Source organism: Lampris incognitus, chromosome 8 (genome assembly GCF_029633865.1).
Source record: "Lampris incognitus isolate fLamInc1 chromosome 8, fLamInc1.hap2, whole genome shotgun sequence".
Classification (NCBI taxonomy): Eukaryota; Metazoa; Chordata; class Actinopteri; order Lampriformes; family Lampridae; genus Lampris; species Lampris incognitus.
In genome coordinates, this window is record NC_079218.1 from 18,979,669 (window position 1) to 18,994,566 (window position 14,898).

The following is a 14,898-nucleotide window of genomic DNA, read 5'->3' on the forward strand; positions in this document are numbered from 1 at the left end:
CCACATCCTTCTGAACATGTACTGGATTATTCATTTTGATGCTATTCATCACACCTTTGTACAAAGTACTCTTCGTCATTTTTTCAAAGAATTTTTTTTAAATTCAGGAATGTATTGTCTTAAAATAACAGAACTTATTCAACTTAATTGCTAAAAATTTAAGTAACTATTCACCCAGACCTTTAGAATATTATTTATTTAGAATATCATTATTAATAGAATACTGCAGTTGAAATTATATTGCAACTCTACTCTTAGTTTAATTTTTCCTTCCTGTCCCAGATGGAAATCCAACGCATAAAGAAGCATATGTCAAAATGAACCCAACAGAGCGGATCCGCATCAACAAAGTCAAGAGATCTTGATAAGACCCACAAAAAACAAACCTGTGTATGGATGTGATTGTGTTGTTTATCTTTAAAGGTTAAAAAAGAGATTTGGCAATCTCAATTTAGATGTCATTATTTTCTGTTATAACAAAAAAAAAATCTTATTGAAAAAATCAGTTGAACTAAATTGGTGTTTGTATAGATTTTAATGTATATTTCCTCTGTATTTCTTTTTTTTTTAAAATAAAGACTATTGAAATCTATGCTGTTTTAGGGTAGTAAGTGGTTTCAAAGCAATTTGGAGGTGTTTTTATTATCTGATTTTCAGCATTTTTGGAAAATTTTGAATCGGGTCAACACTTTTTCCACTTTGACTAATCTGCAGTTTCTGCTGCCATTCCCAAAAAACACCTAAAACAGATTTGACCTTAAACGACCATACTGGCGAGCATAACAACTCTTCAAGGAAATGATCCAAATTAGATTCCTTGATTATCTTTACTCACTGTACGAGTCCCCCCCCCCCCATCTTTAAATTTGATGGCGAACATGACGATAAAGGGGTCTTCTGGGTAGTGTTGCGGTCTATTCCGTTGCCTACCAATACGAGGATCGCTAGTTCGAATCCCCATGTTACCTCAGGCTTGGTTGGGTGTCCCTACAGGCCGTGTCTGCGGGTGGGAAGCTGGATGTGGGTATGTGTCCTGGTCACTGCAATAGTGCCGCCTCTGGTCGGTCGGGGCACCTGTTGGGGAGGGGGAACTGGGGGGAATAGTGTGATACTTCCACGCGCTATGTCCCCCTGGTGAAACTCCTCACTGTCAGGTGAAAAGAAGTGGCCGGTGACTCCACATGTATCGGAGGAGGCATGTGGTAGTCTGCAGCCCTCCCCGGATCGGCAGAGGGGGTGGAGCAGCGACCGGGACGGCTCAAAAGAGTGGGGTAATTGGCCGGAGAAAAAGGAGGAAAATCCCCCCCCCCCAAAAAATACAAGAAGATGGCTCGGAAGAGTGGGGTAATTGGCCAAGTACAATTGGGGAGAAAAGTGGGGGGGAAATGGTAAGAACATGACGATAAGTACTTTTAAACCTACCCGAACGATACTGCCGAAGTCTGTTTAGGGTAAAAATGTTCTTTAAGAAAACTTTTTTTTTAAACTAACAATCTTTTAGTAGATGTTATGTCACTGCTACTTTCTTTACTCATCACTTTTCTCCCTTTAAAGTGGAGTAATCGCAAAATGTGTGTTTGAGGTTCATCTGTGATGAGCTGAAACACTATTGTCACCACTTTTTTTGTCTTAAAATAGAAACAATACAAACAAATGAAATACATACATTTGATTGTTTAATTTAAAAATATATCTATAAAAATCTCTGAACATCAATGGAAGAATGTAGCGTCTGTTTTCAGTGGCTAGACGGCGAATCTGTCTGATGGGGCCTCAGAAGTTGCTCTCCTCTCCACAGGGAAGGGGTCTGAAGGTTGTTTCTTCGTTCTCCTCCAGTACAACGTCGTATCTACACAGAAGCCTGTATGCAGCAAAACAACAAATGACCAATTTATTCATTTTCGAACAAATCATTGTAATGATTTGACAGGTACTCGAGGTGACGCCGGCGCTAAAAAAGCTATTGTTGATAATCTCTATAGTGAGTCAAACAACCTTCACCTTTGCTTGCGTTCAAGATGTTTGAGGCGGATGCGGAGGACTCGCAGTTTGTATTTAGGCTTGAATTTGTTCACAGTAGAGAACTTAATGGAGACCTTTTGCACTGATTGAAGATCTTTGTCAAACTGAGCCAACAATTGGGTCTCTGTGTACTTCTTGAACTTTGATGCTTTACTAGGACAAAAAACAACAACAACAGAGATGAGAATCTCAGTGATGACACAGAGGAAATGGCTGAGTGGGGGAATGGATCCTTGTGGGATGTTGACACTTTATATTGATATTGATTGATGACTGAAGACTTACTGGTTAATTGTTGCCACTGCATCTTTACCATCACCGAACAGTTTGATGGTAATATAGCCCCAGCGTGTTTCCTGATTCCATGTCAGTATATCCAGCCTGTAGTTTGTTCCTGGGGGAACATGTGTACAGTTTGATAAAAAACATGAGAGCCACCATCTGAAATAAACTAGCGATTAAACCCCCCCCCAAAAAACTAACTACTGGAATCAAAGTACAACTCGTTATGGGCGATTATTGAATCTATCAGCTGATCTGAGGACCTTGCCTTTTAAACAAGGACACTACTCCAGAAGTGGATAAAATGCTCCTACGTGATGAAATATCAACTAGTTGGTTTCAGGTAGCAGTCATACATCCATTATAAGCCACTTATCCCAACTGGGGTCGTGGGATGCTGGAGCCTATCCCAGCAGTCACTGGGTGGCAGGTGGGGAGACACCCTGGACAGGCGGCCAGTCCATCATAGGGCTGACACACACATTCACATCTAGGGACAATTTAGTACGGCTGATTCACCAAAAAAAAAAGAAAAAAAGGTAACTCGTTTCCTCTGGGTGCTCTGGTTTCCTCTTTCTCTAGTTTTCATTTCTCTAGTATTCATTTCTCTAATTTTCATTTGTCTAGTTTTCATTTGTCCAGTTGTCATTTCTCTAGTTTTTATTTCTCTAGTTTTCATTTCTACACGTCTTTGGACTGTGGGAAGAAACTGCAGCACCTGAAGGAAACCCACGCAGACACAGGGAGTACATGCAAACTCCACACAGAGGACAACCTGGGATGACCCCCAAGGTTGGACAACTCCTTGGGGGTCATCCCAGGCAGTCACACCAAATCTCTTATATAGTATATGGTGGGTTTTTCAAAATGAAGCCACCCCGTTGTGGAGCCACATTCTTCCCTGGTGCCACAGGCCATGGCATGCGTTTGCAATTCGCCCTTTCAAGCGTTCCGCTGTTGGGGAATTTTTTTTAATTTTACTGTCATTCCTTGAGAGCCTCGGTATGACCTTTGAAATAGCTGACATTTGTACAGACCTACTTCCTTGTAATGCTATCCTGAGTCTATTTTCTCTTTGTGTCTTGGGGGATTTAATGTACTTTTTGTTTCCTTTTACTTGCAGTGTGCATATTGTCCCATGTTTGTTTTCTGGTAACTTACTTTTTTCAGAATCTCTGAAGAAGTTAATCTAGTCATTTTAATGATATTTACTACTTACTGCAGAATGGGGACCCTATGTTGGTGGTGAAGAACGCCTTTGTCTGGGGCAAACCCACCAAGGTCTCCCTCCACTTTGTGACATCATAACCTGGGATTGAATGAGAAAGCTGCATTAGGCAGTAAAGCAACACAACCTCTGGAAAAGTTTCATTCTAAAGCATACCAAGTTTGAAAAGTTGAAATATTAGCCCACTTTGATTACTTATTATTTGAAAACAAACAGAAATAATCATATCCGCAAAACCGTCAATGCCTCAAGATAAGGTTTTACTCCTTGTCAATTTTTTTTAAAATAAAGAACGGGTATTGTATTTCTCAAATGGGGAGCATCTTGTCTTACACTGAACTGATCCCTTCCTAGTTTTCAGTGGCTCTGTGTATACAGATATTGTGGTAATACCCAGTAGAACATTGATTTGAAATGTGCAGACAAGTGTAGGTCTGTGGGTAAAAGGGAGATCATGTTATTCGATCAACTGACAAGCGATCCTTGTACCAACCAAAGACAGGGCATCCAGCAGCACCGAATTTTTCACAGTTTAAGCAGCGGCCATCCATGAAGTCTGCATAAGAGGAGCAGGGGAAGGCCCTGATAGTGCATGTGCGGTTCAGAGAGTCCAAATAGAGGAACACTGATCTCTGGTGGTCACACTTTATATAGGCTTGTCCTAAATGGGGAGGGAGAAAAGAAATGAGTAGATTATTCCTCCAGTATTTGATAGCGGTTTGGATAATGAATGAATGAAATGAATATATAATAATAATAATAAACTTATATATCACTTTTCTAATACTCAAAGTTGCTTTACAATAAATGGGGTGAAACAAGATGACAGATAAACATAACACAGACATACAGGGGTGGATGGGAAGCGGGGCTACGAGAGGGAGAAGCGGCAGCTACACATGAGGCCAGCAGTGCTCTCCCACTTAAACACATACAAAAGGGAAAGAAAAACAAACATCATAAATCACAGACAAAGTCTGAAGAGGTGAGACCCGACCAATGACCTGAATGTGGGCAGACCGCAGCAGTGTCTGATGCAGTTGGGGAGGGAGTTGAGGGAGGGAGCAGGTCGAGTGCTCGGTCGAGTGCTCGGTGTGTCTTGAGACACACCTTTTCTTCATATATACTTAGCACGAAAAGTAAAGAAATTTGTGTTTGGTAGATTATTTTTTTGTTGTAACAATGCTTCTTGGTAATAAATCTTAAACCGCTGGAAAGCCTGTTTATTTCCCTTTTAAATGGCGCCACATTTGTAAGGAACAAGCATTTGTGGGATGAGCAGCAGAGCTGAGTATGTGGGTTGTGCCCATGAAAAGTTTGCCAAATCTTCTCTGCCAATGCCAAACAGCTTATTTTGCTGTTGCTATTGACTCTTGTTTTGAGCTTCTGGTACCCCAGGTGCTGACAATCAGCTGCCTGATATAAGATTTATTGCCAAGAAGCATGTTACAACAAAGAAATAATCTACCAAACACAAATTCCCTTACTTTTTGTGCTAAGTTTATAATCCAGTTAGTCAAGTAAATTCTCTATTAGGCACTACAAGCCTGTTTCATGCTGTCGACATATATGAGAAGTGGACTATCAATTTATATATACATACATATACACACACACACACACACACACACATGTATATATATATACATACATACATACACACACACACACACACACATATATATATCTTATTTATTTATTTAAAATTTAACTCCCACACTTTGATCAACGTACCAGAGAAGATCGTCTTTGGGCAGCCAGGCTGATCCCCTCCTCCGTTAGCATAGAAGTCAATATGACCTACTGGTTCTCTGAAGCCCAAAGCTGAAATTGCAAAGTTGATACTTTATGTAACAAGAACAACTATAACGCTAGTGTCATATATACGTTTTTTTTCTTTTAAAAAATGGTTACCAACAAAGAAAGTTTACTTAGCACTAAAAACAATAAAATGTGTAAGTCACTAGTGGTACAATTTGTTTTAGCTTACAATCCATGTCTGTGTGAATGACATCCACAAACTGTGCATCAGTGGGATCCAGTCGGTCCTCTGGGGCAGTGCCAGTGAACTTTGGCCCAGCAGGATCCAGAGCTGAAAAAATGAGATCATAAAGGCACAAAGAGATTTTGAAATCTATTCCTGACCTTGAACCAACAGGATCAGAAGTGACCTGAACAGACCCAAACGGCCAGGATGTCGGTTCAGGCTGAATCTGCCATTAAAGTATGATGACAGGTGGGCTAAAGTAAAAGGGCATTCAGAGGAAATATAACTGCAAGAACTGAACTCAAAATTTTTAACTGAAACAGAATACAACTGTAATTGTGTTCAAAGCATTGCAACTAACAGTTAGGTGACCCCTGATCATATCACTTTTGTATAGTTTCACATTCGCCTGACAACAGAAACATAAATATATGTCAATGACTACACCTGTACTGTGTTATAAGCTTTTTTGGGGGGGGATCCCCCCCCCTTTTCTGCCAATTGTACTTGGCCAATTACCCCGCTCTTCCGAGCCGTCTTGGTCACTGCTCCACCACCTCTGCCGAGCCGGGGAGGGCTGCAGATTACCACATGCCTCCTCTGATACATGTGGAGTCACCAGCCGCTTCTTTTCACCTGACAGTGAGGAGTTTCACCAGGGGGATGTAGCACAAGGGAGGATCAAGCTATTCCCCCCAGTCCCCCCCCCCGAACAGGCTCCCCGAATGACCAGAGGAGGTGCACGCGCAGCAACCAGGACACCTACCCACATCCGGCTTCCCACCTGCAGACACGGCCGATTGTGTCTGTAGGGAAGTCCGACTAAGCCGGAGGTAACACGGGGATTCAAGCCAGAGATCCCATGTTGGTAGGCAATAGAACAGACCACCACGCCACCCGGACGCCCGAGATACATTTTAAATATGATTTTCCTATTGGTTCTGTAACATCTTGGAAAATGTTTTTGCTAATTTGATCACTGCAGGGACGTTGCCATGTTGCTTTACTCCAGACAAATCTCAGGCAGCCTACACGGCAGCATCCCTATGTTGGGACATTCATGTTGCTCAAAGACTCTACAGTAGGGCAGCCCTGGCTTGAATCTGGGTCTCGTGGGTAAAGAGGGATCACCTTATGTCATGTACCAGCCCAGGTTGTAAATGAGGTCTCTGTCATTGTAGTGCACATTTCAGGTATGGACCAGAAATAAATGCCGCTCCCTGGTTTCCTTCTATTACACAGGCACCATAAAAAAAAGACGGAAAGAAATATTCTTACCTGTAATTTGTCCAATTTTCCCATTCAGTTCCGCCCCTACAAAGCCTGACATATGGGCTCCGAGACTTACTCCAATCATGTGGATGGAGTTCAGAGAGGCACCATGTTCCTATAAATATAAAATGGTCATTTGTTTTGCTTACAAAATAAGTGAAACACCATCTTTGATTTATAGATATTTCTTTGTTACAGGACAGTCTAACCACAATAGAAAGCTTTACCACATTTTTCTATTTGCACCATGTAAATATTACATTATATTCATTCATTCATTATCCGCTTATCCTGCTCTCAGGGTTGCGGGGATGCTGGAGCCTATCCCAGCAGTCATTGGGCGACAGGCAGGGAGACACCCTGGGCAGGCTGCCAGTCTATCACAGGGCATATTTTGACCCTTTTATGATAAAAATTGTCTAATCGCACAATTCAACAGTAAACAGAATTATAAAGATAGTCCATGGATCACAAAGGGACTACGTAATGCTTGTCCTAAAAACATATTACAAAAAAATTTATAAAAATATATTATAAATATTATAAAATATATTATATTAATATTTCAATAATACCACTAGTGCTAAAAGTAACATTAGTAGTCAATAGTGCCTCCTTGCAGCTTAGTTTTCTCTCACATAACCAAAATCTGCAATTCTGTGAGCATGCAAAACCATGTTTCATTGTTTGTGCACTTGTTCTTGAGCAATGACAATACATTTTAACTGAATTGAACCGAATAAAAAAAAATTCAAAAGTAGAGAATGTGATAAGCAGGGAAGAATCGAAGGCGAACAGGGAACCGAATCCCAGTTTAAACAAAGATGGCATAGTTGTCAGCACCACAGAAAACACTGGAACGTCTCATACCTGCATGGTTTTAATGAAGCTTGTGAGATTAAGCGCTGCCTGCCGCGTGTTCTCCACAACTTTGAAGTAATTCAAATTAGCAGCACCGTAGTTCCAGTCCACCACCACAACATTCATGTCCTTCCTGGCCAGGAGTAGCTGTGTGATCCTTCCAAGCCACACGGGTGGAGACCCGCTGGGCCGATAGCCATGAATTACAAAAGTGGTGGTTCCGAACAGATTGAAGTGGGGACTGGCAACCGGGTTGGAGTGGGACAACAGTTTGCCACAGGTCTCATGTGCCCTGGTGTACAGCAACAGCCTTACTTCAAGGTTGGTTCCGATCAATGAGTGGTGAAAATCTAGATCTGTGAATTCATCACATTTTTGGGCTGGATGTGGGGAAAAGAGGGGTGATAATGGGGTGAGAATGGGGTGAGAGAGAGAGAGAGAGAGAGAGAGAGAGAGAGAGAGAGAGAGAGAGAGAGAGAGAGAGAGAGAGAGAGAGAGAGAGAGAGAGAGAGACATGCTCATAAATGGATACGGCGCCAGGGTGCGAGGAGTAGAAAAAAGAATAAATGAAACTCGCCTATCATGACTTAAACAGCCATTGCATTTTTATTTAAGTGATCCACAACTACAGATAAACACAACAGAGAAAACAACAATGTAATTACACACTCTTTCCAAATCAGTTAATATCTAACAGAGAAGCATTGCCTCACCCCTACCGTCTGTTTCTGTTGAATAGCAAATGACTCATATGTGTGTGTGCGTACACGAATAAGGCTAAAACGTACTTTAAACCAAATTTGCTTCTAAGAAATGCAGATTTTAAAACAGTACCTTTGTATATTCGAACTGTTATCAGCAAGAGCAGTGTCAGGTATTGCCAAACAAACATGCTTCAGACTCACAATGAGCAAGTGATCTACAAACAGAGAGAGTCAACAGATAGTCAGGCCAGTGCCTGTAACAGTTTTAAGTGTGCGGCGGCAACACAGAGGCTTAACATAGCGGTGCTGTGATCAGAGGTGTTACCTTCGCTGTGGTTTCTTGGCTGGCAGTGTCACAGGTCCAGAGTAATCCTCATGTTTGTGACTGTATCTAGTGCTACAACCCAGGAAGTGAGAACAGACTCAGTAAAGCAATTCTCTCCTCTCCACCCATTTACAGGGATTACCACGCCTCCCTGCTTCAGGCCCCTATGGACACATCCGAACAATTCCTGTCTCCCCATAACTATGCAGCCAAACCAGTTTGATGACGACTGAATTTACTTGTGAACCTGAAATGTACCTGTAATTTGCCCATGTGAGTCACCTGCTCATTGCTTTCCACGTGTTGACAATTCTGTGGGAAACTTGACTGGTTATCGAATTGAATGGGCGTCTCCTCACAAAAGAATTCTCTCTGATTTATTTTTTATTTTTTCATCTCCACCTACATAGAAACTTACAGGGGGTGGGGTGGGGGGAGTTCCACCGCTTTACTAATTCTGGAGCAGACTGTTATCGGGGAAAGAAAAAAAAATCCAGTGAGTAATCTAGTACCTCAGAAACAGGAACCTGCTGGGGACTGTCCTGCAACAGGGAACCTTTGGTCCCACTAGGTCTCGTAAATTGGACATCAACGAGAATGGTGAACAGAGAGAAGGAAGAAAAAAAAATCAAAGAAAAACACTCAAGTCAATTTTATTTGTATCAAAAATCACAAATTTATCAAAAATTACAAATTTACCTCAGCGGGCTTTGCAGCAATATAACATCCTGTCCTTAGACCCTCGCATCGGATAGGGAACAACTCCCTAAAAAAAAACCTTTCACAGGGAGGAAAAAAAGGAAGACACCTCAGGGAGAGCAACAGAGGAGAGATCTCTCTCCCAAGATGGACAAACATGTAACGGATGTCGTGTGTTCAGAATAAAACACAATTTACAGAATACAACATTGAAAGAGGATAACAGAATTATAATGGAATTATAAGATACATGAAGAATATGATGAGGAGGATGCCAAGCAGTGTCCAGATGCCACTGGAACAGCCCAGGACCCAAGCCACTTGACCACCATCACCATGTAGACCTGTCAGGACAGACTACACATGCACACAGACGAGACTCACATCATACCATTCACATACACGCGAGAAGAGACAAGAAAAATATTAGTCACACATCGGAGAGAGAGAGAGGGATACAACATTGAAATAGGATAACAAAATTATATGGATTTATAACATGGGTATATACAAAAAAAAAGTGATGAGAGGGATGCCAAGCAGTGTCCAGGTGGTGACCGCTGTCACCATGGAGACCTGGGAGGAGGACAGACTACATGTGCACACATCTGTGAGGTCTCGTTCGTTTTTTTTTTTACATCGGAGGTACTCATAGTTTTTGTGATTTCGATTGTTCATTTTCGCTGTTTTGTTTGACACCTGTTGACTATCTTTAACTTATTGTGTACACCCAGGTGTCCATGTTAGAAGAACACAGAATAGGGTAACTTAAGTCAGCTAGTACTGTTGGGCAGTTTCAGTAAAAAGTACTGTCTTACAACAGAGTCACGTTTCTGCAAAGCCCATGATCTGCCCAGTAGTCAGCAGTGCAGATACAGGCCATCATTAAAGCCTATATTCCAGCGCTACAAGGAAAGTCAAGGAGAGTCTCACACTAAGAAAAAAAAAAGTTGTTTACAGTCAGCTCAACTGACCCCCCGCCCCACATACACACTTTTTTTTCCTACTCAATTACTTGGATGCAAGGTAAAAGTCCTTGCTACATGGATTGTGATCTAAAAAAATTGACATGCATTCATTCATCCATCCATCCATCCATTATCCAAACTGCTTATCCTGCACTCAGGGTCGCTGGAGCCTATCCCAGCAGTCACACACCTAGGGACAATTTTAGTATGGCCGATTCACCTGACCTACATGTCTTTGGACTGTGGGGGGAAACCGGAGCACCCGGAGGAAACCGACACAGACACGGGGAGAACATGCAAACTCCACACAGAGGATGATCCGGGACGACCCCCAAGGTTGGACTACCCTGAGGCTCGAATCCAGAACCTTCTTGCTGTGAGGCGACCGCGCTAACCACTGCGCCACTGTGTAACGACATGCATTCAATAAATCAGAAAAAAGTACGTGCAGATACGGGCTTCCCAGCAGTATGTTCTGCTGTGACGCTTGTCTGGCATTTAGTATGATGGACTTTCGGGACTACGTGACGCTGAGTTTCACCTCTGCATTACATTACACCTCTGCAGAGCAGTGTAGCAATACATGCAGATCTGAAACCGGACGAGATTATGCTGGTGGGCCATCTGCTCAACCCTTCAGGGCAGCTTTTATTGACTTTAATTTAACTAGTCCAAGTCCAAGTCCTGAGGCTCTGTTCATCTCTGACTATCAGGTCCTTTCCTGAGCCCTGTCCAATTCTGTGTAGCACTACTCTACTGCTCTTTGTTAGCAATTTCATTCTTCCAATGCAAAAAGTAGAACAGATAAGCATAAATACAAAGAAACAGGTAAAACAACACAGGCTGTGACAAAAGCTGAATTTGGGGCTGCATGATCCCTCAGTACGCTAACATTAGAGAGCATTACGTAAACACACAACTCCATTTCTAATAAGCACTGCCTTTTGTCTCAAACAGCTCCATTTCCCCCCAGATAGATCGTGTGTTTGTTTCGAGAAGAATGAGAAATGGAGCGGTGCTCTGGAAAAACAGGCGTTTACAAAATATACAGCAATGAGGTGATGTAGCTCCAATCACAGCTATCCTGTCTCTGTGCTGCAAATCTGTACCGACTTCACAGGGAATCCAACCTGGTGACGAGCGTTTGAGATCATTTTATAGCAATAACCAATCTTGCTGATCATCACAATTGCTTATGTCGGTCATATAGAGGCACCACAATCACAATCACAATCATCTTTATCGGCCAAGTATGCTTACACATACAAGGAATGTGACTGCAGTGTAGTGGCTCTCAATGTACTTACACAGAATTACATCAAAATTAAATTGTGTGCGTCCGAGTAGCGTAGCAGTCTATTCCGTTGCCTACCAACACGGGGATCGCTGGTTCAAATCCCCGTTTTACCTCCGGCTTGGTCGGGCGTCCCTACAGGCACAATTGGCTGTGTCTGCGGGTGAGAAGCCAGATGTGGATATGTGTCCTGGTCACTGCACTAGCGCATCCTCTGGTCGGTCGGGGTGCCTGTTCGGGGGGGAGGGGGAACTGGGGGGAATAGCGTGATCCTCCCACGTGCTACGTCCCCCTGGCGAAACTCCTCACTGTCAGGTGAAAAGAAGCGGCTGGTGACTCCACATGTATCAGAGGAGGCATGTGGTAGTCTGCAGCCCTCCCCGGATCGGCAGAGGGTGTGGGGCATTGACAGGGACAGCTCGGAAGAGTCGGATAATTTGCCGGATACAACTGGGGAGAAAAAAGGGGAAAATTCCAAAAAAAATAAAATAAATAAATTGACTGTTTTTGTTCTTACTTGTTTGGTCTTACCCTTGTTTTTGCCTTGTCTGTTTTTTTTTTGTGAAGCACTTTGTGGTGGTGTTTTAGAAAAGTGCTATATAAATAAAATTATTATTATTGTTATCATTATTATTATAAGCGAAAAACCCCTTGTAGCAGCTTTAAACTCACCTGGCCAACAAGGTAACACCTGTGTATAATTAACCTCTATATCTTAAATACCTATATCTACATTTTTCTATATCCATATATATATGTATACTCTATGTGTGTGGCTTTGCAGGCTGGTGTATATGGCATGAGGAGGGTATAACTCATTGAAATGTGTTGAGCCCTTTGAAAGGGATTATAAGAGACTGTGGACAGTCCCTGAAAAAGTAACATAGTGAAGTGCTTACACCTCAGATGGACCAATTTCACACCGCATCCACAGTTCTGACTTTCCAGTGTGTTTTTTTTAGTGGCTCACTTTTTACCATTTATCCGTCTGCCTGTTTGGGACTCAACATCAGCGATGCCTTCAACAAGACTCTTAGCCTCTTCAATACCATTTCATATCAGCAGTTGTATGACCCACACTTGGAAAAGACAGCCTATAAATATTTAATCTACTAGCGTCCGGGTGGCGTGGCGGTCTATTCCGTTTCCTACCAACAGAAAAATCTTCGGTTTGAATCCGTGTTACCTCCAGCTTGGTCGGGGGTCCTTACAAACATAATTGGCTGTGTCTGTGGGTGGGAAGCTGGATGTGGGTATGTGTCCTGGTCACTGCACTAGTGCCTCTCTGGTCGGTCGGGGAGCCTGTTCGGGGGGGGACTGGGGGGAATGGCGTGGTCCTCCCACACACTACGTCCCCCTGGTGTAACTCCTCACTGTCAGGTGAAAAGAAGCGGCTGGCGACTCCACATGTATCGGAGGAGACATGTGGAAGTCTGCAGCCCTCCCTGGATCAGCGGTGTGTGTGTGTGTGTGTGTGTGTGGGGGGGGGGGGTTAGCGACCGGGATGGCTCATAAGAGTGGGGTAATTGGCCAAGTACAATCGGGGAGAAAAGGGGGGGGGGATATTTCATCTACTGTTGGTTTGGATGAGGGTTGGGAGATTTAAATGGTCTTTAACCAAGAGAATCTTTTAGCAAGGCCCTCTGAATGGTTTAAGTTCATGCAGTCTGGTCATGAAGAGATGAAGGACATGTAGATTTCTTGCCTTCCAGGGTTGTTTTATTAGATATTGCTTTGCATAAGTTGACACTGATCCTAAGAGAGATCAAAAGTAAACAGTACTTCATGATTTGTGTTTACCCTTTAATCTGTGCTGCTGTGCGGTGGAACAAACGAAACTGTAACATCCTCAGGGATTTTATATCATCTGTGCAGAGCAATCCGGCATTGCAGCACAGAGATAGACGACTGTAACGTTACGTATGACGACTACCAGGAGGCTCCCGTTAGCTAGACCTTGGCCGACAAGCTGGAATAGTCCAATGAAAGAAAAGTGGGTTGTTTCCATTTGTCAGCTATCAAGAACATCGCTGTCTCTACTCTCTGGTTGATCTCCTCTGTATGTCCAAAATCAAATAAAAAAAACAACACCTATCTCTGCAATTAGAGGAGTTGGAAAAGGATTTCTGTTTTTTTTTTACATGCACACTATAACACAAACATTTGTCATTTGTAATTTTCATCTTCTTTAAAATGTTTGTGTAGATGTTTCCTAGCTAACAGGTAGGTTTGTAACTTTTGATTTTTAAAATAAATCAGTGACAGGGGGCGCCCGGGTAGTGTAGCGGTCTATTCCGTTGCCTACCAACACGGGGATCGCTGGGTCGAATCCCTGTGTTACCTCTGGCTTGGTCGGGCATCCCTACAGAAACAATTGGCCATGTCTGCGGGTGGGAAGTCAGCTGTGGGTTTGTGTCTTGGTCGCTGCACTAGCGCCTCCTCTGATCAGTCGGGACACCTGTTCAGGGGGGAGGGGGGACTGGGGACTTGGAGGAATAGCATGATCCTCCCAAGTTCTATGTCCCCTTGGTGAAACTCCTCACTGTCAGGTGAAAAGAAGCGGCTGGCGACTCCACATGTATCAGAAGAGGCATGTGGTAGTCTGCAGCCCCCCCCCCCCGGATCAGCAGAGGGGCGGAGCAGTGACCGGACGGCTCGGAAGAGTGGGGTAAATAACTAAATAAACAAATCACAGTGAGATTGAATGACTGCCATGGACAGGGGCATTCAGAAAATTGCAAGAGAGCAAGATAATCTAGTTCTAATACCAACTAGAAATAGTAGGCGATTAGAAGCCTTGATTGATGTGTTTCCACATTGTATGTATGCATATATAAACACAGCAGTATGAATTTGCAGCATATTTCAGATAAGGGATTTTGACTGGATATACTACAGATCCATCTATGTAAATACATTGTTATATAGATACATTTTACATCAATAGTTTTGCTTTCTACACACACACACACACACATGCACAGACACCCACACCTTGGCAACATGGGAACAAAGTACAGTGCTTGGGAGGGCACTATAAAAAAAAACAAGGCAAGTCAACAAAGAAGTCAGGCAGTAAAATTAGTATAGTTTGAGTGATGTTGACCATAGAGCCTCCAATACAAACTGTTTTATCTAATTTTACAAATAAAATGATCAGCTCACCAAAGACCACAGAGCTCTTCTGTAAATCGCAAGTAAGTCAAGTCAATTTTATTTGTATAGCCGAGTATCACAAATTACAAATTTGCCTCAG

The 14,898-nt window shown here is 42.8% G+C and overlaps 1 protein-coding gene across 2 annotated transcripts; it reads right to left on the reverse strand.

Annotated features, from left to right (window-relative positions):
* Positions 1-1,633: 1,633 nt before the first annotated feature.
* Positions 1,634-8,764, reverse strand: LOC130116585 (lipase member H-like). Of its 2 annotated transcripts, none has more exons than XR_008810588.1 (11): positions 8,682-8,764; positions 8,487-8,571; positions 7,662-8,032; positions 6,798-6,906; positions 5,523-5,624; positions 5,267-5,356; positions 4,026-4,193; positions 3,524-3,613; positions 2,308-2,416; positions 2,002-2,170; positions 1,634-1,861 (listed from the first exon to the last, which is right to left on the reverse strand). XR_008810588.1 is itself a non-coding variant. In XM_056284533.1 (11 exons), exons 2-11 carry the CDS (start codon positions 8,542-8,544, stop codon positions 1,774-1,776), a joined length of 1,359 nt encoding a protein of 452 aa, XP_056140508.1. In that variant the 5' UTR covers positions 8,545-8,571; positions 8,682-8,764; the 3' UTR covers positions 1,634-1,773. The 2 variants fall into 2 exon arrangements, 1 of the variants encoding a protein (XP_056140508.1); XM_056284533.1 differs by having other exon boundaries at positions 2,002-2,175.
* Positions 8,765-14,898: the final 6,134 nt, after the last annotated feature.

Coding starts and splice junctions, on each gene's coding strand:
- LOC130116585 (XM_056284533.1), bottom strand. CDS start 8,544: ATGTTTGTTTGGCAATACCTGACACTGCTCTTGCTGATAACAGTTCGA. Junction 3,614..4,025: donor TGCTGGATGCCCTGTCTTTG/GTTGGTACAAGG, acceptor ATTCAATCCCAG/GTTATGATGTCACAAAGTGG. Junction 1,862..2,001: donor CATCTTGAACGCAAGCAAAG/GTGAAGGTTGTT, acceptor TGCTGCATACAG/GCTTCTGTGTAGATACGACG.